The sequence below is a fragment of the Sus scrofa genome, chromosome 10, assembly GCF_000003025.6.
Source record: "Sus scrofa isolate TJ Tabasco breed Duroc chromosome 10, Sscrofa11.1, whole genome shotgun sequence".
Classification (NCBI taxonomy): Eukaryota; Metazoa; Chordata; class Mammalia; order Artiodactyla; family Suidae; genus Sus; species Sus scrofa.
Window position 1 is genome coordinate 21,554,925 of NC_010452.4, and position 24,874 is coordinate 21,579,798.

Below are 24,874 nucleotides of genomic sequence, written 5' to 3' on the forward strand. Positions count from 1 at the left end.
TTCCCACTTCATTTCCTCTTTCATCCTGTAGCATCATTGTCCTCTTTTGTCCTGCAGCCTCTGCCCCCTATCAAATCCTGACTCTGAGAGGAGTAAAGTAAGCCAGAAGCTAGTCACATACAATGGTAGAGCTCCGTGTTTATGGCAAAATAATAATAATTGTTACTATTATAATGTTAGCAGTATAAGTAATAACAAGACTATCACAACTAATAACCACTGGAAAAGGAAAGTCCAGAAAATAATAGCATTTGGAAGATGGAGGGGAGAAGGAAGTGAAAAAAGCTAAAACGTCAATTTCCCATTTCTACTACATGTTATACTTAGTAGAAGCAAGGGATTCCAGTTCAATTTAGAATCTCTTAGGAAATATGTTGATTGCATGTAAAACAATTCATGAGTTATCACTAAAAACATGAAAAAAGGACAGATAACTAGATGGCATTGCCTGTAAGCAGCAGAAGAAAGTTATGGAATGTTGAAAAATTCCACATGTTAAAGGAGGAAGAGGAGAAAGAAGAAGAGGAGAGAAGGAGGAGGAAGAAGAAGAGAAGAAAATGTGAGAGAGTAGGAGGGCGAAAGAAGGCAAAGGAGGGGGAGGGAGGAGGAGAAGAAGATAAAAGGGCCTGGGTGGGGCAGGGGGAGGGGAAGGAATAAGAAAAAGGCAGCATGGAAGGAGGAAAAGAAAGAATACTAAGTAGGCAATAACAGGTGAAATAGCAGAGACGTGTCAAAAGATGTCATAAGTCACTATAAATATAAATGGCCTAAATTCATCTTTTGAAGCAAAGATATCCCGACTTGAGTAAAAACATATTTAGGGGGAATTACTTCAAGTGATATTTTATGGGAACTTTGATCACTTTGCTCTTTATTGAATGAAAATCAATGGAGCGGGCTTGCAAAAGAACCAGTAAATGAATGCAATGATAGTAGAAAGGAGAAAATAAAGTTTGAAGTACAAGTTATGGAAAGAAAGAAGAAACGAAAAATAGCAAGAATTTATTAACCATTTTAAGGGCTTATGTCTGAAAAGGGTAATAAAATAGACCTCTAGCAAAATAAACTTCTCCCATGTTTTAAAAAAGGAAATTAAAAATACTGTAGAAATTTTCAGATTATAAAGAAAATTGAATCAAATATGAAAAGTTATGAGTTCCTTGTGGTCTAATGGTTAGGACTTGGCACTTTCAACACTGCTGCCCAGGTTCAATATCTGATCTGGGAACTGAGATAGTACATCGAGCCTCTGCATGCCACAGCAAGAAGGAAAGCAAGAAGGAAGGAAGGAAGGAAGGAAGGAAGGGAGAAAGAAAGGAAGAAACGAAGAAAGAGAAAGAAAGAAAGTTAGATGAAATGGACAATTTTTAGAACATGAATTATGGACGATCACCTTGGAAGAACTAGAATTAAACTTATAATCCAATACCTTTCCACTCACTTCACATTTCTTGTCTGCTTACCTTACCTGCCCCTTAAAAAAGGAAAAACATAAAGGCAAGTTTGCCAGTATTCAAAGAATGCTTAGTTCCTATCTTATCCAAACTATTCCACAGTAGAGAAAACATGGCAATCTATCAACTCACTTTGATTATTGTTAAGAAGTGGGATAAGCTTAGGGTTAATGTTATCTGGATACTAAACTTGGGCAAAGCTAAGGCAACTATAGGCTAGCCTGTCCTATGAACATAGATACTAACCAGTAAATGAAATATTAGCAAAGTGGATCATTTTGTACATTATAAAATATGTAATTACCAGAGAAGATGTGCAAATGACAAATAAGCCTATGAAAAGGTGCTCCGTGTCATATGTAATGAGCAAAATTAAAATAACAGCGAGATACTACTACTCACCTTCAGAATGGCCAGATCTAGAACACTGCCAGTACCAAAAGGTGGCAAGAATGGAAACAAGAATTCTCATTCATTGCTGGTTGGGTATCGCTTTGGAAGATACTTTGAAGGTTTCTAGAAAACTAAACATATCTTACCATACCACCCAGTGATCACACTCCTTGGTATTTACTCAAAGGAGTCGAAAACTCATGTCCACATAAAAACTTGCATGTGGATGTTTATAGAAGTTTTATTCATAATTGCAAAACCTGGAAGCACCCAAGATGTCCTTGAGTAGGTGAATGGGTAAACTGGGATCCATCTGGACAATGGAATATTATTCAGCCCTAAAAAGAAATGAGCTATCAAGCCATGAAAAGACATAGAAGCTTAAATGCATGTTAATGAGTGAACGAAGCCAGTCTGAAAAAGCTGCATACCAGATGGTTTCATGATGTGACACTCTAGAAAAGGTAAAACTCTGGAGATAATAAAAAGATCAATGACTGGCCAGGGGCTGGAGGGGAGGGAGGGATGAAGAGACAGAAACAGAGGATTTTAGGGCAGTGAAAATACTTTGTGTGACAATGTGATAATGGATTGGATACCTGTCCAATCATTAGTTCAAACCCATTGAATGTGCAACACCAAGAGTGAGCCTAGTGTAAATGGTGGATTCTGGGTGGTAATGATGCGTCAGGGGTTTATAAATTGTAACAGAAGCACCCCTCAGGTGCAGGATGTTGATAACTGGGGAGGCAGTGCATGTGTGAGAGCAAAGGATACACAGACTATCTCTGTATGCTCCTCCCCACCCCCAATTTTTCTAAGAACCTAGAAAGGCTCTAAAAAAGTATGGTCTTAAAAAAAGGCATCATTACTGAGTAAGATTTATTCTGGTAACACAGCCTTTGAAAATAGCAATTTAACCATTTTACATGTCATTTTATTCAGGAAAGAGGGAAAATTTGTCAAGACCATTGCAAAAGAAGCTACATTCTTAAAAAAAAATACAAAAAACCCACGCTTTTGTTGATTCACCTACTTTCTTGAAAAATGTTTTGTAGTTCTCAGGGTACAAGTCTTAGAGTTCTTTTGTTAAATGCGTTCCTAGGTTTACATGTATTCCTGCTTATTATGGTTCATTGCCAGTGTGTAGACATACAATTGATTTTTCTGTATTGATCCTAAGATCTGCCTCATTGATGAACTTGTTTATTAATTATAATATTACAGGGTTTTCAACAGGGCATGCTAAGGTGATTCTGCATTTCATGTGGGAGGAATGGGTAGCTAAGGACTGAGGGAGCTTCCAAAATCCATCTCCAGGGAGCCTCCCAAAACAACTGAAAACCACAAGAAGAAAAATAAAGCTCCAGTGACATCATGTCCTCAGCATATCTAGAAAAAAATCAACACTTTTTGGATACTAAGTGTGAAATCAATACAGTCTTTATAAATCACTGTGACAAAATAGAAAGCCCAGGAAAATATTTTTATTTTTTTATAAAAATGCAAAGGCAATTCAGTGGGAGAAAGGATTTTTTGTTATGTATTTATTTGGATATTTGTTTGGTTACTGGATTTTTTTAAGTTATCCCTACAGTGGGGCGGGCGAGGGGGGAACACATCAACCTTTATCTCTCAACAACCACGAAAATTTACTCAAAACGAATTGTAGACCTAAACATTAAAACGAAAACTATAGAATGTCTAGACAAAGATGTTAGAAAACTCATTGCTACTTTAGTGAAGGCAACAGTTTCTTAGCTGGACACATAAACACAGGAATCCTAAAAGAAAAAAATTTAGGAGTTCCCGTCGTGGCTCAGTGGTTAACGAATCCGACTAGGAACCATGAGGTTGCGGGTTCGATCCCTGCCCTTGCTCAGTGGGTTAACGATCCGGGGTTGCCGTGAGCTGTGGTGTAGGTTGCAGACGCGGCTCGGATCCTGCGTTGCTGTGGCTCTGGCGTAGGCCGGTGGCTACAGCTCCGATTCAACCCCTAGCCTGGGAACCTCCATATGCCGCGGGAGCGGCCCAAGAAATAGCAACAACAACAACAAAAGACTAAAAAAAAAAAAAATTTAGAAAACAGACTTCCTAAAAATTAACCATTCTTGCTCTTTGAATGAAGCCATTAAAATTAAGGAAATAAAAGAGCAATCCCTACATTGCGAACAACTCCAAAATAAAAATCTCAACCCAGACCATTTTGCCAGAGTATGTAGAGACCTCTTCTAAATACAAAATAAGATATCAAGGAACCCAATTAAAGTGGGCAAGCATCTTGAGCATATGGTTCACGGAGGAAGATACATGAAAGGCCAAGAAGCACATAAAAATATGCCCAATATTATTAGTCAACAGGGACATCCAAATTAAAACAACCAGGAGATGATGATGGCATCACACGCCGACGAAAATGGCTAAAATTAAAAACACGTAACAACCCTATTGGTGAGAAGGCAATTGCTTGCCCAGAAATTTCCCTCCAAGGATTTACCAAAGAGGAAAAGCTATATCCATAGAGAGACGTCTACACACCTGTCCACGGTGGATTCACTCATAGTAGCCAAAGCCTGGAAAGAATGAAACGTCCATCAACGGGGAATGCATAGATTAAAGGTGGTCTCTTCATCATGGAATACTACTCATAAATTTTAAAAAAAAGGAACTATTGATGCACGCAACAACATGAATGTACTCTCCAGAACATTATGCTACATATGAAAAAGTCCTCTCTGTTGGACTTAATCTATACGAAATGAAAGCAGATACCAGTCTGTAGTAACAGAGGGCAGTCAGTTCAGAGGGTGTTTGGGTTGGGCAGGGAAACTCCCTTGCCTGGGAGCTACACAGAACTTCCTGGGTACGGCAGAAATGTTATGCATCTGATTGTGACCGTGGTTCTATAAATGCGTGTCCCTGAGGGGTGTGTTTTCATGTGAATTATACCTCATCATTTTGATGTAAGCATTTATTACATTCTTCATCGCAAGTTCTGATGACGAGTTACTGGAAGCAATGACACGTTCTACTCCAATAATGACTATTAAATTGATCAGCCCTAAACTGAGGGCAGATTTCCAGCACAATGGAAAAGCTAGCCAGACAAGAATACCCATGAGAGGAAAAGGGGGAGTTTCAGGGTTTTTTTTCTCAAAGCAGTGGAAAATGCCATCCTGGACTGACCTTTACTCTGTTAAGTGACCTCCAAAGTAACCTTCATGTTTCTTTCTTTTAATTTCATCATCAAGTCCTAATTAATCAAAATATAGCTATTAGTAATCCACGCTCATATTCACAAATGATCAGACTATGGGTTTTAGTAATCCATGCTCGTACTATGAAGAATATTTTCCGTGTCTTCTTTTCCATGTTTTATATTCTCATTCTTTTAACAGGTCCAGGAACCCCTCAGGATATTGAATGTTCTAATAAAAGTTCTCAGGAAGGACATGTGACCTGGAAACCACCTAACAGTGTATTTCATAAGTTCTTTCTTTGTTATCGGAGTGATGGAGGTAACTTTTTTTTTTTTTTTTTTTTTTTTTTTGGTCTTTTTGCCTTTTCTAAGGCCTCTCCCGGGGCATATGGAGGTTCCCCAGGCAGGGCTTGAATCAGAGCTGTAGCCACCGGCCTCCGCCACAGCAATGCAGGATCCAAGCTGCATCTGCAACCTACACCACAGCTCATGGCAATGCTGGATCCTTAACTCACTGAGCAAGGCCAGGGATTGAACCCTGCAACCTCATGGTTCCTAGTCGGGTTCGTTAACCACTGAGCCACGACGGGAACTCTGATCAAGGTAACTTGAATGGAATTGGATTCTATATCAGGAAAGATAAGTGGAAGATTGGAAAGCGCTAGATATGTGGGTGGAGCTAGTGAGTCTAGGAGCTCTCTCTACCGCGACCATGATGGGTGTGCTAACTGCCTTGATTTTAGAATTGCTTCTACTCACTCTGGGCTCCCCAGCCTCTGAAACTACTGTAGCTAAGAACAACCCCCATACGAACTCATTCTTCTTGGTCTTCTTAGCTCCAAGAAGATTATTTCCATACCAAAGCCTAGAGGAAAAAAAAACTCTCTGGAAGACAATACTCCTTTCTGTCTTCCAAAAGTTAGGGAAGTGGGCTGCACTGGTTTGAACTCATTATTCTGGACCACAAACAGCAGCCAAAGCTGACTCCAGCTGATACACACACAAAAAACTGGGTGAACAAAAATGAACATGTGGGAGTTCCCATTGTGGCTCAGTGGGTTATGAACCTGACTAGTATCCATGAGGATGTGGGTTCGATCCCTGGCCTGGCTCAGTGTGTTAAGGATCTGGTGTTGCCATGAGCTGTGGTGTAGGTCACAGATGGGGCTTGGATCCCAGTATTGCTATGGCTGTGGTGTAGGCTGGCAGCTGCAGCTCCAGTTTGACCCCTCGAGATGCTCGTATAAAGTACGTTGCCCTTTCAGCCAAAGTTCAAAACCCTTGACAGTTGGAAATGACTGTTTTGAACCATCTAAGTATGATGTCCCAAATGACAATATCTTTGGAAAAAAAAGATGTGCTGGTCCAAACTTTTGTCACATTGGCTAACTTAAAAGGGTCGCAGAAAAACATCAGTGAAATTTATTCTGATGCAGAAAGTGTGTAAGGTTATATCTGCAAACAGACAAAATTAGGTTCCTGAGTGGAAGCCAGATGGACCTTGAAAATGACATCTTGACCTTTGCAGGGTAGCTGAGTTCAAAGCTGATCTTTGTCCCAGCAGCCAGGCTCCCTATGAGGGATGGGCAGGAGCTATGAGTTGGGGGGGGGCAGGGGTACCACCTGCCCCTTTATTGAGCTCACACCTTTCCTGTCCTAAGAGAATTCTCCCTAAGGACTTGGCAGCTGCACTGACAGGTATAAATCAATTAACTCCAGCTCAGGGGATTTCTGAGAAAATCGGCACTGAACCAAGCTAGCACAGACACTTTATCTCACTGGCTGCTCAGCATCCTGTGGCGGAGTACAGATAATAACTGTTATCTCCATGTCATGGATAAGCAACAGAGACAAGATGTGAGCACGTGCAAGATGTTTGCTTATGCTGTTTCTGCAAGTCTGTTGGCATGTCCAGCTGGACCGGAGAAGTGTCCAAGGGGAGCAAACAGCTTGGTCCCCCAGCAGAGCCTCGTCCCCTCTGCCTTCCCAGACAGTTTGCACCATGGTGAAAAGCATGGCCGGGACCTCCGTAACTGGGGCTCTGTTCTTCCTTTCCTGCAAGATCCTGGGCAGATGGCTAAGGTCTCTGGGTCTCAGTTTCCTCATCTGTAAAACTGGATGATATCAAAGGAGCCAACTTATAGGCTTGGGGCGATGGAGGCTTAACTCATGTGGACTACTCAGAGCTGTGCTGGGCACACAGCATCATCTATTCATTGTTTTTATCCTTGCCAGTATTATTATTATTATTATTGTTATTATTTTCACTGCAATTCAGAGTCAATAACCTCCTGCCTTTCAAACCTTCTTCAAACCTTCTTTAATCTATCTATCTTGGTGGCACTAGGCTACTCAAGACTAGTCGGTGGCTAGTGAATGCAACACACCGTAAGCAAGTTCCCACCTCTCAGGTGCCTACCTAGGCAGAGTCTGCTGTCCTCGTCAGGCTTGTGCCTTCCTTCCTTTTGAAAGCTTTCCTCCCCCCCTTACACCTACTCAACCTCGCTCATTTTTCGGCAAACAGCTTAGAGTCTACTGCCAGTGTAAAGCTTTCCTGGATTGCCTCAGCCCCCCATGACTGACCAAGAGGGCAGAGTAGACCCCTTAATGGGTGATTACGTAGATTCTGCATCTCAAGTCCATAACCATAGCTAATACCAAAGTTCAACGTTTGGAGGTTAAATATCCAAAAAAGGTTTGCTAAATAGAAAAAAGAAATTTCATGATGTCTACGGTGGGTTGTGTTTTCTCAGAGAGAAGAGACCCTCCTTATAGATGTGTCTGAACCATTCAGTACGTTATGTCCCAAATTAATATCATGAAGCCCTAACTGTGGAATCTTTGAGTTTAGAGGGATCACATGTGTTCAGGACCTTTGCTGAGGATTGGATGTTCTTCTGAGCATCAAGGGTGTTGTCCTTTCGCAATCACTCAGTTTGGGGTCAGCTCGGAATGGTTTAACGTGGACGCCAAATTAAATAGGTGGTAATCCTGACTTTTGATGATTTCATAAATGCTTTTTTTTTCCCCCTGAGATCCAGAATGCGTCACTCTGAATGAAAGCCTGACCTCATATGATTTGAAACAATTGAAACCCTATACAACATATCATGTAACCTTACATGCCTCTGTCAAGGGAAAAGCAGAGCGTAATGGAACTAAAGCAAAATGTGACTTTCGAACAAACGCAGCGGGTAAGTTATGAACTTTAGTGCTTTTTCTCTATGAATGATGAGGCACCAAGTTCCAACCCTGTAACCTACAGCACAGGTACCTTTTCTTTTCAGGTGGGAAACAACGTCGATCTGGCACATTTTTTGTTAACATCTAGGGTTGCTAATAATTAAAAATATAACAAGTTAAAAATTCTTATCTTGGGTTCTTTGCATCCTTCAGGTAGAATCATAGAATTGTAAGAATGAAGCCGGAGGGCACAGGAACTGGCAAAATGTATTCGCTTTCAGGGCAATTAACCAACTTAGAGAAAATGCATTATTTATTATTTTCTTTATTACCTAGAAATAATTGACGGCCTTCAGGCACCTAGAAGACCTCAGTCATAAAGCCGTCACTGGCTGACCTCTGGCTACATGACGAAAGGCCTCAGAAAACATTTTATTTTGTTAGCAGTTTCTTCTCTGTTACAGTGAACTACCTACCATTTTATTTCATGTCACATTTTACATTCATTTGGCTCTTGCCATCTGTATGATGGGCTCCACAGAGCCCAGGTTCAAAGCTAGATCTGTGTCTGGGGGGTTGTCATGTCCATTAGGGTCAAGGAATAAGAAATACCCCTGAATCTATGGCTCCAGGGACCCTAACTGGCACCAGGCTCACAAAGAAAACTTGTCTCATTCAGGGCTGCACATAAAATGCTCTGGATGTCATTTGAATTCTGGTTTCAAAAATCTAGCTTCTCGGCGTTCCTGTTGTGGCTCAGCAGGTTAAGAACCCAACACTGTCTCTCTGAGGAGGCAGGTTCCATCCCTGGCCTCACTCAGTGGGTTAAGGATCCAGTATTGCTGCAAGCTGCAGCCTAGGTCACAGATGGCATCTCAGATCTGGTGTTGCCGTGGCTGCGGCGTAGGCCTACAGCTGCAACTCTGCTTGGACCCTGGGAACGTCCATATGCTACAGGTGCAGCTGTAAAAAGAAAAAAAAAAAATCTAGGTTTTCAAGCTTTATGCTTTTGTTATTTTCCTGAGTTTCCGTGCTATCATAGAATAATCCATTGCTGCTGAGGAATCCAACAGGTAGGTGCCTGAAAGGGTGAGGCTACCAGTCTCAGAAAGGAGGACCTGGATTGTCTGGAGGCCTTTGGGGTTTCCCAGTCACCCCCTTTCCCCTCCCTGCTCTTCCCCACCTCCTTTCTCTCGTTTTCATTTCTGCACACTCTCTTTGGGGAAATTGCAAACAATCTCATGGTTTTATATGCTAATATTCAATGCCTGAATATATAATTTCTTCTCAGGTGTTTTGTGATAACTTTTGCGTGTATGTTCTACCCTAACTCCCCCATCTATAAACCCCCCCCCCAATGAGCACTTCACATCATTTATGTTGGACACATATATTGCCAAGGAATTTAAATAGGCATTTGCCAGGTGATTAAAGCCACATGTCTGGCTTCCTTTTGATAGCGCCAAGCAAAGTCAGAAACATTCACGTTTCACGGAAGACAGATAATAGCATGACTGTGACTTGTACGCCTCCTACCGACCTTAATGGCCCCCCTGGGAATTACGTCCTGAAGGTCCTCATTGGAGATTCCGAGAAGAAAACTTACTTCAACGACACATGCAACTTCTTAGTAAAAGATCTTAGCTATTCAACAGAATATACATTTCAGGTAAGACTGCCATTTCTGCAACCCCTACAGAACAGGTATCCATGAGAGTGGTTATTCTGCCATCCTTAAATCATGCAAAGACTGGTGCTCCCATGAGCTTGAGAAGCTCTGGTGTCTTTTAAAGCCTTGAAAGTTTGACTCCAAACTTTTTGTCTTTAGTCCTAAATACAGTGGTTTACAGCAAAGATTTTGTTGGAATATTTTTGACCTTCAACCTGACTCACAGTTAAAGGGTGGCCCCTGCATCAAGAAACACAACATTTTGTGCACAATGGATGATTCCTCTACTCTCTTTCTTATTCACCTTGGCTATTTATTTTAACTAATGTGACTTTTTAATTACAAACTTGTTTACAGGTACATTACATTAGAAAATAGTAGAAATAGGAGTTCCTGTTGTGGTTCAGCTGGTTAAGAACCCAACTCGTATCCATGAGGATGCGGGTTCCATCCCTGGCCTCGCTCAGTGGGTTGAGGGACCTGGGTTGCCGTGAGCTGTGGTGCAGGTCACAAATATGTCTTGGATCTGTCATTGCCACGGCTGTGGTGTAGACCTGCAGCTGCAGCTTTGATTCTACCCTTAGCCTGGGAACTATTATATGCCATAGGTATAGCCCTAAAAAGGAAAAAAAAAAAATAGGGACTGTTAACTTTAAATGACAAACATTTTGATGTGTTGGATTTTGCTCTTTCAGTTTCATTTATTCTTGCTGATTCCAACTATTATTATTTTATTATGGCTAAAGGGGCTAAAATGTCCTTATATATTTTTCACTGTTAAGTGTTTTCCTTAAAAAGTTTTTGGTAAGTAAATATTGACATAATCTCGACGTTTCAACTTTAAAGCTAACCAGTATATATATATTTTAATGAAAATAAACAGCAATGTATAGGAAATAGTGTATGTGTTATGCTGTTATGAATTTACATTAGAAAATGATTTTCTCCTTGATTATTGAAATTCAGGTCTATTACAAGAATGGACAATTTCATGGTGCTCCGGAGTCTGCCTCACATTCAACTTCTTGTAAGTCCTTACTCAGCTATTTATTCTACTTATATTAATTAATTAATTTTTTTATTATAATGATTTTTGTTTTTTCTGTTATCGTTGGTTTAGGGCGTTCTGTCAATTTTCCACTGTACAGCAAGGCGACCCAGTTACACATACAAGTATACATTCTTTTTTCTCACATTATCATCCTCCATCATAAGTGACCATTTATAGTTCCCAGGGCTACACAGCAGGATCTCAGTGCTTATCCATTCCAAAGGCAATAGTCTGCATCCATCAGCCCCAGAGTCCCAATCCATCCCATTCTCTCCTCCTCCCCCTATTTATTATACTTACATTAAATATATTTTAGCAATTGCAAAGCTTTCTTATTTTACATTTATACTCAAGTTTGAATATTACATGTTTAAATTTCCATTAACATTATATTTCAAGTTGTCTGGTCAAACCTCTGTATGGGTGAATGTCCTATTAAAATAGGGCCTCTGAAGTTCAAATTAAGAAACTCAATTATTCGAAGATTGATCATTTCATCAAACACCTCCAAAAGGATTTATCTGCAGAGGCTAACACTACAGCTATGTTTAGGATATTTCTTCCTGTTTGTTTCAAGCATGTTGGTTTCGTGTGCTCTGTTAGAAATTATGTCCTTGTCTTGTGCCATCTCTCAACTGTACACCTGACACAAGTAGGTACCTACAAATCTGTGCTGATTTATCCAAGGAAAGCTGGGATGGTCATTCCCTCGTGGCAATCAGGGTATTTAATTTTTTTGTCATGACTATTTAGGCTGTTTTAACCAAAATAAAGGTGCATATAGGAAAAAAACACTTAAATTAAAATGCCATTATAATAATGAAAATGCTAGCTGCATGTCACCACTCCCACCTGGTGTTCTGGTCTCTAGAACGAGCAATTTTCTGATTTCAGATCTCCTTACAGTTTCCTTCATATATAGAGAGAGACGATATTGTCAGCTGCTCTTTCAGAGTTACTAACGTTGCCTACTGATTGATTGATTTGAGGCTGTGAAGGAAGAAGACAACACAGTGCTTTACATTTTCCCTACTTGTTTGCTTTGTAAAGAAAATAAGATAAAATTCCATTCAAAGCTCCAAGTGCAGTGTTATCAAGCTCAGGCTCTTTCCAACCATCCCTGCCCCTTCTCCGTCTTTGTCAACTACCCACATACGCACATGCCTAGTCGCTCATGCTTTACTTTCCAAAATCTTTCCAAAGAGGAAGATACAAAATCAGCTTATTTTCCAAACCTCTATACCAAGTCCCATATAAAGTTCTTTCTGTTCAGATTGCTAAAATAAAAGCCCCTAATGTGAGATGCCAGACAAAACCAGCCAGATCTCTTCACTTTCATTTCTTTTATGATTCCTTTTTAATAACAACAGCTTCATTGAGGTTTTCTGATGAGGTCAATAATTTATAGCAGCAGCACTGACTCTTGGGGTCATAGGCTCTGCTGGACATTTCAGACTCTCATTTTACTTAATAGGAAGGCTGGCACCTTTTCATGCAGAGAGACACAGAGCAGGAAACACACCCAGTGAGGGGATCTGGCCACGGGAATGTGGGTAGCGGTACCCACGACTGGCCAGGGACTGTGTCCTTTTTGACCCTCTAGGAGGCAACAGAGATGTAAAATGGATCATGTGTGTGGGTGCCGGAGTCGCTGGCTTAGGAGCCCCATGTTAAGAAAGGAAATCAGTATCTCTTAAAATAATTCCAGATGTGCCAACAGGGATGTGCCCAGTGACAAAATGTGCCCTGGGCTAGTGCACTCAGGAGACACAAAGCCAGGACTTCCATTGTTCACCATCGTTCATATGCAACCATCCTAGTCCACATGCCCTTTAGAAACCAGCCATCACATTTACATTAGCGTTGTTGCCAGGTAACAGCTACTATTCCATCTTTATCACATTCCCACTTCAGTGGGGCCAGAGGGTTATTCCAGGCTCCTTTTTTTTTTTTTTCCCCATGAAGCCGAAAAAGGTATCATTAACTCTTCGTTCACAAGAGCATTTTCATAAGAGCTGAATAATGTAGTTATGTGTTAATAGTGACATCTGCTCCAGCAAAGGTCTTGGGGTGCAAGTTGCAAAAACAGAGCTGCTAGAAATGTATGTCTGAGTTCCCTGGCATCACATCCTGTTGCCTGGATCTTGACAACTTTCCCAGCTGAGCTTCCTGTTCTCGTTCGGGACTTTCTAGAGGTACAACTCGCATGCCATCATAAAATTTTTCTGCATCGGTTTCCTGTCTTAGGATTGATGCATTTGAATCTCATGCATTTTTAATTTTAATTTTAACTTTTGCTTTTTAGGGCCACACCTATGGCATATAGAAGTTCCCAGGCTAGGGGACGAATCAGAGCCACAGCCACAGCCACGTGGGATCTGAGCTGCATCTGTGACCTTTACCACAGCTCACCGCAAGCCCGGCTCCTTGACCCACTGAGCAAGGCGAGGGAATGAACCTGCATCTTTGTGGATACTAGTCAGGTTAGTTTCCACTGCACCACAGTGGGAACTCCTCATGCAGTTTTAAAAATCTTACTGGTTTGTATCTTCTAGTGTAAGAAGAAAATATCCTAATGATTGCATGCATGAAAATATCTTTATTCTGTTCTGACACTTAATCAACATTTTGCCCTGGCGTAGACTCCACATTTAAAAATCTAGAATTTAAAAATCATGTCTGCTCTGTTCCCCTGCATCTAGAATTACATTCTAGATGCAATTTGCTACCTGTTTCTCATTCTTATGTTCCTTCATTTCCTCTTCTCCCTGGAGATTTTAGGCTTTCCTCTTTATTCTTGGTCTAATGTGGGTCATTTTCACTTATTCTTTTGGATGCTGCCATTGGCCTTCATGACCTGGAGGCTTATAGCTATGAGAAATTTTCTTTGCTCTGCTCTTTTTTTTGCAGTCTTTTTGGAATTTGCATGAGTCATATTTAGGAATCCTACACTGATGTGTTCTTTGGTACTTATCATCATTTGGTGCATTTATTTATTTGCAAAATGTCTAGTACGTGTTGGCCTTCTCTTTGTCTCTTGATAGATATAAATAGATAGATAGGTAGATAGATAGATAGATAGATAGATAGATAGATAGATAGATAGATAGATAGACAGACAGACAGACAGACAGACAGACAGATAGATAGACAGATAGATAGATAGATAAAAACATACATAGACACACGCAGGACACATACAGACATCCTACAATACCATCTAAAGAACAAATCATTGCCACTTCATAGATGAGGAAAGGTGAACTCAGATCATTTAATTGGTCCGCCCTGTGTTGAGTCAAAAAAATGGCAGAGCCACGATTCAAACTTAAATCTGGCATCAGAAAATCTTCACGTGAAGCTACTTTTCTATGTTCCTGATTTTATGAATTCCCAGTGAGAGATGTTCTGAGCATGAGACACACTATTTGGGCAGCCCATGGCCTGGATGAGTCATTTCTATGTTTTCGATTGCAGGAGAAATCTCTTGTGCTCAGGAAGATTTCCACGGACTGCAGAGAAAATAGGTTCCCCTTATGTTCTTACCATTCTACTTTATTTTTTCATAAATCTAAGGAAAACACGTAATAATTTGATGTGTTCGTTTACCTGTATAGCTTTTGTTCCCCCCCACCCCCAGATAAGGAAAATCCCCTCAGAACTGGTACCTTTTTATGCCATATTTTCTTTTGTACCCAGAGACCATCCCAGTTGTAAGACACTTGGCATTTGCTCAGTAACAATGGGATGAATAAGGGGTATGAATGCACGAAGCCAGTGTTGGGTGCTGGGATGCATAAACCCTCAGGTCCCGGTGATGTAGCAGAATGGACATTTCTTACTCCACAGCATTGCAGGATGTTTGTATGCCTGTAGAGACGGGGTTCTGCTCCACACCCTCATTCAGAACCCCAGGCAGACACAAGGCTGCCCTCTCCCATATGTGACTTCTGATTTTGAGATGGCCAGCAACATCCAGCCAGCAGTTTGGAGAAGAGAGGTGTGTAGAGTCTCTCCAGAGGGTGTAAGCACCACACCTGGGACCACTTCTACCCTTATCTCAGTTATCTGGACACACTGAGCAGCAAGGAGAGCTGGTCCAGGTCTGCCAGGGGAAGGGAGGGAGGAGGTGAGGAAGGGAGGATGCTGGTTGTCTCAGAGGCAGCAAACGGTATGGACTGTCCCTAGACAAAACTGCAAGGGAGGCAATATTTTGTATTCGTTTTCCCTCTAACAAATTACTGAAACCCAGCAGCCTAATACCACACCAGTTATTAGCTCACAGTTTCGTCGGTCAGAATTCCGGCTCCCTGTGACCGGCTCTTCCACTCAGGGTATCACACAGCTGAAATCCAAGTGTCAGCCATGATGAGTGTTTATCTGGAGAACATGCAGAAAAATGCTTCCAGGGTCATTCCAGGTTGCCAGAGTCCTGTTTCTTGATGTTGTTGGACCAATGACTTGATTTCCTGGATGGGCTGTGGGCCAGGGTTTGCACTCAGCTCCTAGAGGCCCACATGGCCTCCTCCCTCTTCCCACCACAGCAGCGTGTGGAATCCTTCTGGTGCTTCGGATCTCAGGCTCCTGCTTTTAGGGACACTTGATGAGGTTGGGCTCACCCAGAACAATCTCTATGGATTAAAATCTCACTGACAGGAGACTCAGATTCTCTCTGCACAGCCTCACAGCCACAGTACCTAGATTAGTGTTGGATTAAATAAGTGGGACCTGGGAAGCTTGGGCACCACCTTGGAATTCTGCTCACTGCATTTTTCCTGAAGAATACCCAACTTCTCAGCCTATCCCTGCCTTAGATGTATCATTTCTGTACTGCCTTAGAAACATGATTTAAGAGGATTGATTTTGTTTCTTCATCTAAAGTAGTAAGAACACCAAGTCTCTTCCTAGCTTCATGAACTCTAGCAAACCACAGCTGTGGTATTTCAAATCAACACACTGCCCTCACCCCTTTGAAGCCTTCCACTCCCTCCAGGCATGATGACAATTTACAACCCCTCACTCTAATCACGCTCTTGCATTTATTCATTTTTTATATAATTACTCAATGAATTGTATTACATTTATAGTTGCATTTAATTTATGGGATTATAGTTGATTTATAATGAGGTATACAGCAGAGTGAATCAGTTATACATATATCCATTTCTTTTTTGAGTCTTTTCCATATAGGCTATTACATAATTTTGAGTAGTGTTCCTTGTGCTACACAGTAGCTCCTTGTTCCTCATCTATTCCATATAGTCATGTATAATGTCAATCCCAACCTCCCAATTTATCCCTCCCCCCTGCACTTCCTCTTTGGTAACCATAAGTTTGGTTTCAAAATCTTTGAGTTTGTTTCTATTTTGTGAATAAGTTCTTTTGTATCCTTTTTATTAGATTCCAAATATTAGTGATCTCATATGGTATTTGTCTTTCTTTATCTGACTTATTTCACTTTGCATGAGAATCTCTAGTTGCATCTGTATTGCTGCAAATGGCATTATTTTGTTCTTTTTTATGGCTGAGTAATAGTCCATTGTATATATGTACCACATCGTCTTTATCCATTCCTCTGTCAATGGACATTTAGATTCTACCATGACTTGGCTATTGTAAATAATACTGCAATGAACATTGGGATGCATGTATATTTTCAAAGTATGCTTTTCCCTGGATATACGCTCCATATTGGGATTTCTGGATCATACGGCAGTTCTATATTTAGGTTTTTTAAGGAACCTCTATGCTGTTCTCCATGGTGGTTGTACCAATTTACTTTCCCACCAACAGTGTAGGGGGATTGCCTTTTCTCCACACCTCTGTGGCATTTATTGTTTGTAGACTTTTTAATGATGGGCATTCTGACTGGTGTGATACCTCATTGTAGTTTTGATTTACATTTGTCTATTTAGTGAGGTTGAACATCCTTTCATGTGCTTTTTGGCTATCTGCCTATCTTCTTTGAGAGATGTCCATTCAGATCTTCTGCCCATTTTTTTTATTGGACTTTTTTTCTTTGATAAAAAGCTGAGTGAGATGATTGCATATTTTGGGGTTCAACCCTTTGTTGGTTGCTTCATTTGCAAAGATTTTATTCCATTGTGTGGATTGTCTTTTCATTTTTTTATGGTTTCCTTTGCTGTGCAGAGCTTTTAAATTTAGTTAGATTCCATCTGTTTATTTTTGTTTTTATTTTCCTTACTCTAGGAGGTGGAGCAAACAAGATATTGTGATTTATGTGAGAGTGTTCTGCCTATGTTTTCCTCTAGGAGTTTTATATAGTACCCAACTTATGTTTAGGTCTTTAATACATTCTGAGTTTATTTTTGTGTATGTTAGAGAATGTCCTAATTTCATTTTTTTTTTTTTTTTGCATGTAGCTGTTCACTTTCCCCAGCACCACTTGTTGAAGAGACTGTCTTTTCTCCATTGTATTTTCTTGCCTTGTTTTCCTCCTGTGCTTATTTGACCATCAGTGCATGGGTTTATCTCTGGGCTTTCTATCCTATTCCACTGATCTATATTTCTGTTTTTGTCCCGGTAGTGTACTGGTTTGATGACTGTATCTTTGTAGTGTAGTTTGACATCTTGGAGCCCGATCCTCCATTTCTATTTTTCTTTTTCAAGATTCCTTTGGCTCTTCAAGGTCTTTTGCATTTCCATATAAATTTTGAAAGTCTTTGTTCTAGTTCTGCCAACAGTTGTCACCTCTCTTTCCTGCATCATGATTTCTCCTTTCTGCTGGATATTCTCACAAGTATGCTGTTGTTAAAAGCAAGCAACAACTGTAATATTTTGGACCCTCTTTCCTCATTAGCTGCTACCCTATTTCTTTACCCCTGCATCTCCCAGAAATAAAGCTCATTTCTTCCTACTTCAATTGCTCGTGTCTTTACTGGCTCCACTTTTCTTCTCCAAACTTTTAATATGGGAATGTCTCAGGATTCAGTCTTGGGATTTCTTCCCTCTCTATCCAATTTTAATCTTCTGATGAATTGTTCAACTTATAGCTTTAAATACCACCCTGTGTTCAAGACTCTCCAATTAATGTCAGGTCTCCCGATCCTTTCTCATGGGATTTGTGGTAGAAGAATTTCAGATTTGCATGTCCACCTTCCTCCACTTGGGCGTCTGATTGTTTCTTTAGATTCTCAAATCCAAAACTGAGCTTCTGTTCTTCTCTGAAGGCTTTTCCTCTCACAGCCTTCTGATCTCCATTCACTGTAGCCCCATATGACTGTTTCCCCTAGATTCAGAGCTATGAATCTCATCTGAGCTGCTGTCATATTTTCCATGGATTATGGTATTTTCAACAAGGGATCTTAAAAATCTGTATAATGTGCAAGACAGGGTTTATTGCTGCTTGACTCAATATCCCACAGGAGCTACACATTTAACTCAAACACCAATGTGACTTAAAATGGCTTACAAGGCCCTCACATCTGCTCCTTGCCCTCTGCTGACTCCCTGCCACATTCTCAGATGGCCTCTCCTGCTTCCCACCGCTCCCTTCCTCCACTCCAGCCTCACAGATTCTTGCTGCTTCTTGGACTCCAGGCGTGCTCCTGCCTTCAGGTTCTTGTCTAACTAGTTCTCTGCCGAGAACATGCATCCCCAGGCACCTGTCTAGCTAACTCCCATAGCTTCTCAGTCTTTATCACCTCCTTACTACTTTACTCTTTGCTTACGTATCATGTATATTATCAGCTGTCTGTCTTTCCTCCCTGGCTATCAGTCCCATGAAGACAAGAGTCTTTTCTTTGTTTTCTGAGATATCATAAGCACCTAAGTGAGTGTTTGGCACACAGTAAGACTCAAAATATTTCATGCAAGTAGGTAATAATTAGGGCTGACTGTGTTCCAGGCACTCTGTTGAATGCTTACTGTGAATCAAACTCATTTAGCCTCATTTTAGGGATTAGGGACAGAGACACAAAGATAAGGATTCTGACCAAGGTCCCAACTATAAAGTGGTGGAAGCTGGACCAGGAACCCAGGCAATGTGGTTTTTGATGTCTCTGCATTGTTTTTCTGCACTCTCACTGTGGGTGAACAGTGTGACCTACTAATTCAGAGCAAGGCGTGTTTCCAATGTGCTCTCTTTTCTTTGCCTTTCCTCTAAGAAACGGTATGATTTCACATTAAACCTTAGTGAAAATTCATGCCAGGGCACGTCATCCCAATGGTAGAATAAAATGATTTTGTCCCTTGGTTAATTGATTTTATACCTCAATGAGCAGGCTTATCTCTGTGGGGCAGAGACTTTTCTAATCCCTGTAAGAAGCTATCTACTGCTGCCTATAATTTAAACCATAGGGGTTTCTCTCTAAGAATTATAACTAGATTACCTCTTTGATCCCTTCAAAATGCAGTGGCTGAAAGAAAGGTAATTAAATCTAAATGACAGTACCTAATAAAAAGACATTATTTAGTAGTTCCTATTGTGGCTCAGTGGTAATGAAGCCAACTTGTATCCATGAAGATACAGGTTCCATCCCTGGCCTTGCTCAGTGGGTTGAGGATCCAGCATTTCTGTGAGCTGTGGTGTAGGTCACAGACACAGCTCAGATTCCGTGTTGCTGTGGTTGCGGTGAAGGCTGGCAGCTGCAGTTCTGATTTGACCCCTAGCCTGGGAACTCCCATATCCTCCCGTGGGAATGGCCCTCAAAAGCAAAAACAAACAAACAAAAAAGGACAGGACATTAATTAATGGAGGGAGAAAGAATTGCTTTCCTATACTCTATATACTCTTAAACCCTCAACATATAACATATAACATATGTTTTATTGGTTTTCAACCATATAGGAGAGATTTACAAAATCAGGAATATATAGTATTTAGTCTCATTCTAAAATTTCATTTTTCGAGAATAGTAAAAGAAATGAAAATGTTAAAATGTTAAAAGTACTTTAAAGGTGATTTTTCAAAGAATCCAGCAACATATTTTGCATAATAATCTCACTTCGTGTGTTCTTTTTTATTTCTAGATAATTCTCATGCCCTGATCATATTTCTGATATTTCTGATTATTGTGACATCAATAGCCCTGCTTGTAGTTCTCTATAAAATCTATGACCTGCATAAGAAAAGATCCAGGTAAGAGCTGATTTCAAAATGAAAAAAAAATAGTCATAATGATGATAGTCCCATCTCTGAGGCTAGTTTGGAACCAATTAAGTGAAAAAATGTGAATTCAGAGATGACAGCATGAAGTTCAGGCCATCAGTGACCTTTTGATCAAAGACTTTCCTATAGTCTTATTGATATATATTAAATATTAATACCTTCTACATTCACTAATAATGCGATGGGTTTCCTTTAATAATAACCAATGAAAAGAATGTGTCCATTGCTTTAGTACAAAGTGGGTCAGAGAAATCTGGAAAATGACAAAAACCAAAACAGACCAACAAAAACAACAACAGCAATAGAGAGAAATATCTAGGGAGGTATATGCATTCCTTTGGCCAAGAATAAGTGCATTTTATGAAAACCAATAGGTTCCAAATAAAATAATGTAATTGCTTATCTGAATTTGGCCAACTGCCCTTGGTTTCTTCCTCCTCCCTTTTTCTCCCTCCCACGTCCCTCCCCACTCTCTCCCCTCCCCGCTTCCCTTTTATCCTCCACGCCCTCCTTCCTTCAAGAATTCATTAACTATAAATTGACTGCCAACTGAAATCGATGTTTCTTAGGAGGATAGAAACTTACATTTCCTATTTTCACAGCAATTTAGATGAACAGCAGGAACTTGTTGAAAGAGGTGAGTATGTATGCTTTTTACTGGTGGCTATCCCCTCCCATTCGAATCCCCTCATTTTAAATAAGAATTCAACATTAAAAAAAAAAAAAAATCTAACCTGGACTTCCTCTGTGGATGCAATGAGGATGCTTTACTTCATTTATGTATTTATCCAGTTTGCCAAAATCTGTGATTTCCCCAGTGCATGCCAAATATTCAGCCAGCACGGAAGATACGGCAGTGACAGATCACAGACCCTGCTCGTAAAGGTCTAGAATCTTATAGAGGAAGACAGACCAGTGGACAAATATGACAGACATCGATCTATGCCATAGTTGGGGAATGTGTAGGTTTCTATAGAAAGATGGAAAATAGAGAACTGAATGTGAGGAAGGCATGAACCTGGGTCTTCTAAGACTGTGGGGGAGCATCAGACCCACACACGAGGGAGTGATGGACAGCCCCTCAGGCCAGGAGGTGACAAGGGTCCTCACGTCCCCGCCAGGGTGGGCCGGTGGCTGTCTCCACTAAAGGCACATGACAAGAAAACTGCAATTTGACATAGGAAATGAAAACATCTTCCATTTTTCTCCTTTCCCCCCCAACTTTTACAGTACATCTTTAATTCCTTTTTAAAAATAGGATTTTTAATCCAGTAAGAGAGGATATGGTAGGAGAAGTTGAAACTGTGTTTATAAGAACAAAAATGATTTGTTTTTTTCATACTCAAGGCAGGAAACCTTTCAGAACTCCTCTGTCTTGGTTTTAACTTGTCTTTGAAGGGTTTCCCTCTGCAAGAGTGGATCCCAAGTCTGTAAGCAGAAGGCTTAAGGCAAATTCTTTGGAGTCTCCCAGTAGGCTTCGTTTTCCATTGCAGGATCTTCCTGACGCTATGTTATATATTTCATTTGCGTGCTAACCTTTCTTCCCTAACTGGAATGTGAGCTCTGAGGTGGCAGGGAGGTTTGCCTTTCCTATTCAGTGCTTTATCCCCAGTACCTGGGTGAGCATATGGAATTCATGTCAAGGAATAAATAAACAAGGGAGAAAAAGTATCCTATGGCTTAGTTTTGATGGATGGGCTGAAGGACAGATGAAGGTCATGAGAGTGACAAGCACCTGAGACAGGAGGGGGACCATTGCCGGGGGTCAAGACCAACCAGAGAGCCTCAAAGGAGCATTTATCTCAAAGATGACACTGATCACCCCTTGGAATGGTTAGGACTTACTCAAACCCCATAAAACCCTGAAGGTGGCCCTGAACTCAGAATGAATGAGTGCTGGAGATTCCCATTCACCCAATGAAGCAATTGTGTAGGGATAGCTGTGACTGGATAGAAAATTTCCATGAACAATGAGATAAATGTGCCCTCCTAATGGATACCTTCCTTCTCCATCTGCTAAAGAGGGGGCAGTAACATGAATATTGAAAGAAATACTGCCAGGGGAACACAGGATAGTAGGAGAAACACTTTTACATGCCTGGCTGCTTATATTCTCTTATTCTTCTGAAACTGTTGTTTGTCAGTATCCAGATACAATTATAGTTATTTACATTAGTACGTATTTTGTACTTCAGTCAATTATTTTGCAAGCCTAGCATCTAATGAGTTTCACCCTCTGGAAGCATAACAAATTAACACAATCTGTTCACAGTCTGGTATAGATATTATCCCATTAAGATGAGTCCTGGGTATAAGGGTATGAATCATATTCTTTAATTTCTATGTTTAGAATATTTCACAAATTCAAATAGATAAAACCAAAAGAAAAATCCATAATCACCATATAGAGAAATGGGTGTGGGGCTTGACATAGATGCACATAAAAAAAGAAAATATCCTCACAATGGAGATTACTTGGCTTGGAATCTGTTCCATTTATGGAAAGTGAGGAAGGACATGGAGGTAGAGAGAACAGTGTGTGCAGAGGTCATGGGGATAGAAATCATGTGATGCACTTGGAGAAAATTCATGCGTAAGATGTAAAGCAAGAGTGGAGCAATTAGTGTGGGTGAGATGCGTCGCGTCGCGTGAGATTCTAAGATGCGTTCATTAACCTTTAGCCTTTAGGCAATGGAGCACAAACAACAGGGTGGAATTTTTGTTTTTTTCAACAAGTAGAATTGTATGCTCATATTTATATATCAGAAGATGAATTTGTGGCAGTTTAAAAGATAAATTAAGGTGGGGAAAGACTGAAGGCAAGGAAAGGAGCCAGGAAGATGTTGTTACGTAGACGAGGAGGGGTCCCCAGTGTGACCACAGACAGAAGGGATGGAAAGTACCTGGTGACCCCTGACATAGGGGGACCAAGGAAGCAACTGTGCATCATTCAGAATCTTCTGAACTTAAGTGACTTTGTGAATGGTGGTCCCATTTGCTGAGATTTGAGATACTGGTATTAAGGGAAAATTACTTTGGACATCTTGATTTTCTGGTACCTATAGGATAACTGTATGGAAAATCTGAGACGAAGTTGGAAAAGATTAGTACAAAGCCTAGAAGAGGGAGCCCAAGATTTAGATGTTGTAAGTTTATAGGTGAATTTTTATATGTGAGTGAGATTTTTCCAGGTGAAATGTGTGTGAGAAGGAAAGATGTTAAGGACTAAACCCAAGGGCTACCTTTAACGAAAATATGTATGAACATTGGAAAGAGAGACGTAACACTAGTCACGAGTCTTTAATATGTTTAAAGATGATGAGAAACAGCTGATGAACGTGGAGCCTATCAATGCAGATGTTTTGTTGGAAACTTACAAGAGAAAGATCGCTGATGAAGGAAGGCTGTTCCTGGCTGAATTTCAGGTGTGTGCTCTTCTTGATACCTAGTGAGAAGGTTTACTCAGTTATCAACATAAGTCCATCTTAAATGTATTGTATAACCATTTGTCTTGAGTTTCCCCCACATAATACTGCAAAGGAGTTAAACAGATATTGTTAGCAGATATTTACAGACCAGAAGAGAGATATGTAGTCATAAGCCGAGTACATATTTTAAACAAATGCTGCTTCATTGTATCATTACTAGTTATGAAGTTGTATCACAAAACACGTTTGGTTGATTTTGTGCTTGCAATGCAGGCAATCACCCAAGTGTGTGTTGTTTAATGAATTTTAAAGTGACAGAGCAATTGCTGCTAAATTTGCTCTCATGGGTTTATTCTCCAAGTAGTCCATCATTTATTTTTCTTAGAGCGCTTTTTTTTTCATAATTCCTAATAATGGGATAATTGCAAATAATTTCAATTTCTACCACATACAATTTGTTCATCAATGTAAAGGAACTCTATCCCGGGATGTTCAATTTGCTCAAAATGATGAGTGGCAAGGGGAAATGGTTTTTCATGAATCTGCTGTGACCCACAGGATCTTTGTGTCTTTCAGAGCATTCCACGGGTATTCAGCAAGTTTTCCATCAAGGATGCTCGAAAGCCCTTTAACCAGAATAAAAATCGCTATGTTGACATCCTTCCCTGTAAGTGCTCGTTGAGAATTGGATTTCCATATATTGAAGCTACTTGATTATTCACTGTTTCACTTATTTATATTTCTTTTCTTTGAACAGATGATTATAACCGTGTTGAACTCTCTGATATAAACGGAGATGCAGGGTCAAACTATATAAATGCCAGCTATATCGATGTGAGTGAAAATGCATAATTGCCAGATTGTTTTATATTTTATTATATTGTCACCGACCATTTTCATTTCTCTTGTATCTCTGCATTCCATTCAGCTCCTTCTTTGTCAGGGCAAATTCTTAGAAATATTATTTCAAATAATTTGAAGCCAGCCCATAAATGTCATTGATAGAAACAACAAAATCAGTATTTGCAAGAAAAGCTATTTGTTACTTGCCATTGGTACTAGGTAATATAGGATTTCTCTCTACAAACAAAAAGACACTAAGAATTAAAATACACTGGTGTCTGTTAAATGATGAATATAAGACTAAATGATCTATGTGTGTATTTCTTTTAAGAGCCCCACCTCTGTCCCTCACCATAGAAACTAGTAGGCTTCAATTAATTTGCTACTTTGCCCTTGTTCAATTATTAAAGGATATAGCACATGGTTAACTTATCCAAAATACTCAATAATGTGATTTATTATACAATTGTTAGGTAATACATCACACAAATTTAAAAAAAAAATTAGCAGCATAAAATAGAGAG

The 24,874-nt window shown here is 40.2% G+C and overlaps 1 protein-coding gene across 1 annotated transcript in view; it reads left to right on the plus strand.

Moving 5' to 3' along the window:
- Nucleotides 1-24,874, plus strand: part of PTPRC (protein tyrosine phosphatase, receptor type C) — a 118,644-nt gene that overhangs the window by 71,941 nt on the left and 21,829 nt on the right. The window contains 9 exon segments of the mRNA XM_003130596.6: nt 5,246-5,365; nt 8,082-8,240; nt 9,690-9,898; nt 10,865-10,925; nt 19,941-20,049; nt 20,682-20,716; nt 23,395-23,504; nt 24,084-24,174; nt 24,265-24,341. Of these exon segments, the coding sequence (XP_003130644.5) occupies nt 5,246-5,365; nt 8,082-8,240; nt 9,690-9,898; nt 10,865-10,925; nt 19,941-20,049; nt 20,682-20,716; nt 23,395-23,504; nt 24,084-24,174; nt 24,265-24,341 (971 nt within the window).